The sequence below is a fragment of the Helianthus annuus genome, chromosome 9 (genome assembly GCF_002127325.2).
Source record: "Helianthus annuus cultivar XRQ/B chromosome 9, HanXRQr2.0-SUNRISE, whole genome shotgun sequence".
In the NCBI taxonomy this organism is placed as follows: Eukaryota; Viridiplantae; Streptophyta; class Magnoliopsida; order Asterales; family Asteraceae; genus Helianthus; species Helianthus annuus.
Window position 1 is genome coordinate 163,426,944 of NC_035441.2, and position 3,099 is coordinate 163,430,042.

At 36.1% G+C, this 3,099-nt stretch overlaps 1 protein-coding gene across 1 annotated transcript; it reads left to right on the forward strand.

Moving 5' to 3' along the window:
- Positions 1-1,637: 1,637 nt before the first annotated feature.
- LOC110879356 lies at positions 1,638-2,749 on the forward strand. The gene has a single exon (XM_022127805.2). The coding sequence runs from the start codon at positions 1,771-1,773 to the stop codon at positions 2,437-2,439; it is 669 nt and encodes a 222-aa protein (XP_021983497.1). The 5' UTR covers positions 1,638-1,770; the 3' UTR covers positions 2,440-2,749.
- The last annotated feature ends 350 nt before the right edge of the window (positions 2,750-3,099 follow it).

Below are 3,099 nucleotides of genomic sequence, written 5' to 3' on the forward strand. Positions count from 1 at the left end.
CTGGAAACTCCAAACCTAGAGAACCTACTAGTTCGATTAAATCGTATCTCAACCGAAAGTGAGTTTCTTCGTTACGCAATTGTAAATGGATATCTTGTTGGCACGTATACGATCACGGCCGACCATCTTCTTCTTTGGGCGGGACGACTCGGCATCAAGCTCGTTATACACCGACACAAAATAGTTTAGCGTGTCGTTGTCGGAAGACGACTCGGAATCGCTAGACATCGGAAACGTCGAATCGGTAGGGAATTCCATTTGAGAAAGATATAAAAAATTGGGTGAAATGGGTTTAAAATGGTTAAAAGATAGAGTTTGGTGTATGAAAAAATGGTTAAAATGTGAGTATATATATAGATAAAATGGATTTTTTTTTTTTATTAAAGTTACCGTTGCTTTCAACGGTCATCATTGAAACGGTCGGATTTTTGATTTTCAACGCGTGATACATATGACGCGTTAATAATATAACGCGTTAAAAAATTGGTGGCGGCGGTGTACATATAGCCCATCACGCGTGATGGGTGGCCGAACACGGACCACCCCGGGTCCTCTTATATGCCAGTTTATATAGTAACTTTATACAATTATTTGAAATTTGTCATGAAATGGCAAAAGTGAACAAAGTAAATGACACTTAACTCCAATTATTATTTAGATCTTTATAGTATGATTTTTTTATGAAGAGATATACAAATTATTGATGTGATACATTCAGAATTAATTTGAAAAACTGAAGAATCAATTCCGATCAGGCTTGATTCGGGTGATTAACTTCCACAGAATGCACTGCTACATGCGTGGAGAAGACAAACTTGTCAGGCCTCGTCTTTTCTATCTCGATCCAGGTTTGCTAAACCACTAAGAACTCATTAGAAGGGGTCAGGGACCAAAGTCTCTGGACCACCTTTTGATGCTTAAGTCAGTACTGATTTAAAACCATTGACGTATATATGCGTGTATAAGAATGATATGTAGAGAGAGTTTGTGGAGCAAAACAACTTGGTTTATGTTAGGAGGAGGGATCTATTTATATATATGCCTTGTGATACCTCCAACTTGGTTTGCTAAGTTTGGATTTACGTGAATTAGGCTTAACATATTGGGCTATGGTTCATTTGGAAGGGGTGCATCTACAGAAATTACCAATATAATGGTGGTGTTATTGTTCGTTCAAGCTAGCAAGATTTTGTAAATGTGTGTAACCAACCAGACCAACATAGTTAATCGATTCAGCGCAATCTTAGTTTAGTTTTCACGATTACAATTTTATTTTTTTTCTTACAACCAAAAGTTACTTTTAAAATTAGATGATTTATATAGAAACACGAATAATAATTAATATAAATACAAATCACTTTAAATTGCTATTAAAATTGAATTATAATTGAGGTATTTTATCTTTTTTTTGTGTATGTATAATAGTGATGTGACGAAAATACGAGGGGGAGAGTGAAACTTATTAATCTATTTGGATAAGTAGTTGAAGTAAACCAAGTAACATGTTTATTTATATTATTCAGTTTCAGAAGGTTCACCAAAGCTTCTCCTCCATGATCTATCAACTTCAAAAAGTCAAAACTTGGCACCTTTGACTATTTCTAGAGTTGGATTTAGTCTTCAATACAACCATTTATATACTTTATCATTCCTTCCACACCACTTTGATTTTCAGATTTGTAAAAACAACACACACATTGATTTCACACACATTAAAACCTCTCAACACAACACACACACACACACTTTAAGTTTGAAAGAACAAGAAACATGTCCTTCATTTGTGGCTCTTTTCGTAGCCAGCAAGAAGAAGATGACTACGATGTGCTTTGGCCATCTACTCCGAAAAAACCAACAAGAAGACGACAGATTTTCGGTAGCCGAAGGGGTAAAAACGCCACAAACCCATATTCGGATCGTGGTCTAGACAAGTTTGAGGCGCTTTTAGCGGATCTTGACAAGAAAAGGCAAAAGATTTTGACACAAAAAGGGGCTGAAGATGTCTCCATGGTTAAGTTCATTTTTAGTGGCCCCAATGAAGTACAACCCATTGTAGTCAAGTTTCGCGATCAAAGAAAACATGATGACATGAGTTTGCCAAGTACTAAAGAACTCGATCTTCCAAAGAATGATGCTTTTGTTAAAGCGAAAAGTGGTGGTAATGAAGCGGAAGAAGATTACACGAAACCATCGGTTGATCAGTGTAAAAGAAAGTTTGGAGAATGGTGGAAACCCTCGTATTATCTACCGTTGTTTGTGATCTTGATCTTGGTGTTCTTGATGTTTTTCGGACGTTCTTTCACAATATTATGTACTTCTATAGGTTGGTATTTGGTTCCAATCTTTAATGCGATTATAGACAAGTCAAAGCAGCCGAATATCATCACAAAGAAAGAGCATTTGAAGAGGTCAAGACTCAAGACGGCCCATAAGCAATAAAAAAATACCAAAACAGAAGCTTCTGATCGAGCTTTGAACTAATCAGCATCGATTGGACATTCTTTGATATTGGTATCGACCCAAACAACTTATTTTTTCGGTTTGTTTTAGGGGTTATCATTTGAATGTATATTAGATTCTTTGTGGGGATGTTCTTGTGTATATTTTTTTGTTCTTTTGTTTGTTTGTAGCGTTACGCATGTCGAGTTGAACTGAAAGTTCGATCGCTTGTTTTGACAAACTTGTAAATGTAAGGTGACGACATTTTTTATGGAACTTCTTGGAATAAAAGACTTGTCTTGTCGTTTCATACTTTTGATTTTAATTTTGTAAAAGATAAGAATAGCTATAGCTATTAATTAATTCCAACTAGTATTAAGCACCCCCGCGTTGCGGCGGGGGCGAACACTAATGTCACACTACTGTCAGCGACAAACGACACTGAAGTTGCGGCGTGTTAATGCGAAGAAATTAAAACGAAACGTGAAACATAGAATAAAATAACTAAGTTGATCTAGGACTCGCGCGTTACGATGAACCCGCGTCTATTTTTTTCCTGTTTGACAGGTTCATCGTAATCTATATATAATATAGGGTGGGAGTTTGTTACAAAGTTCATTTTTCCTACAAAGTGTAAAAAGTCATAAAATACCATAATGT

What these genes read in the sequence shown, in the direction of transcription:
- LOC110879356 (XM_022127805.2), top strand. Translation starts at nt 1,771, where the DNA reads ATGTCCTTCATTTGTGGCTCTTTTCGTAGCCAGCAAGAAGAAGATGAC.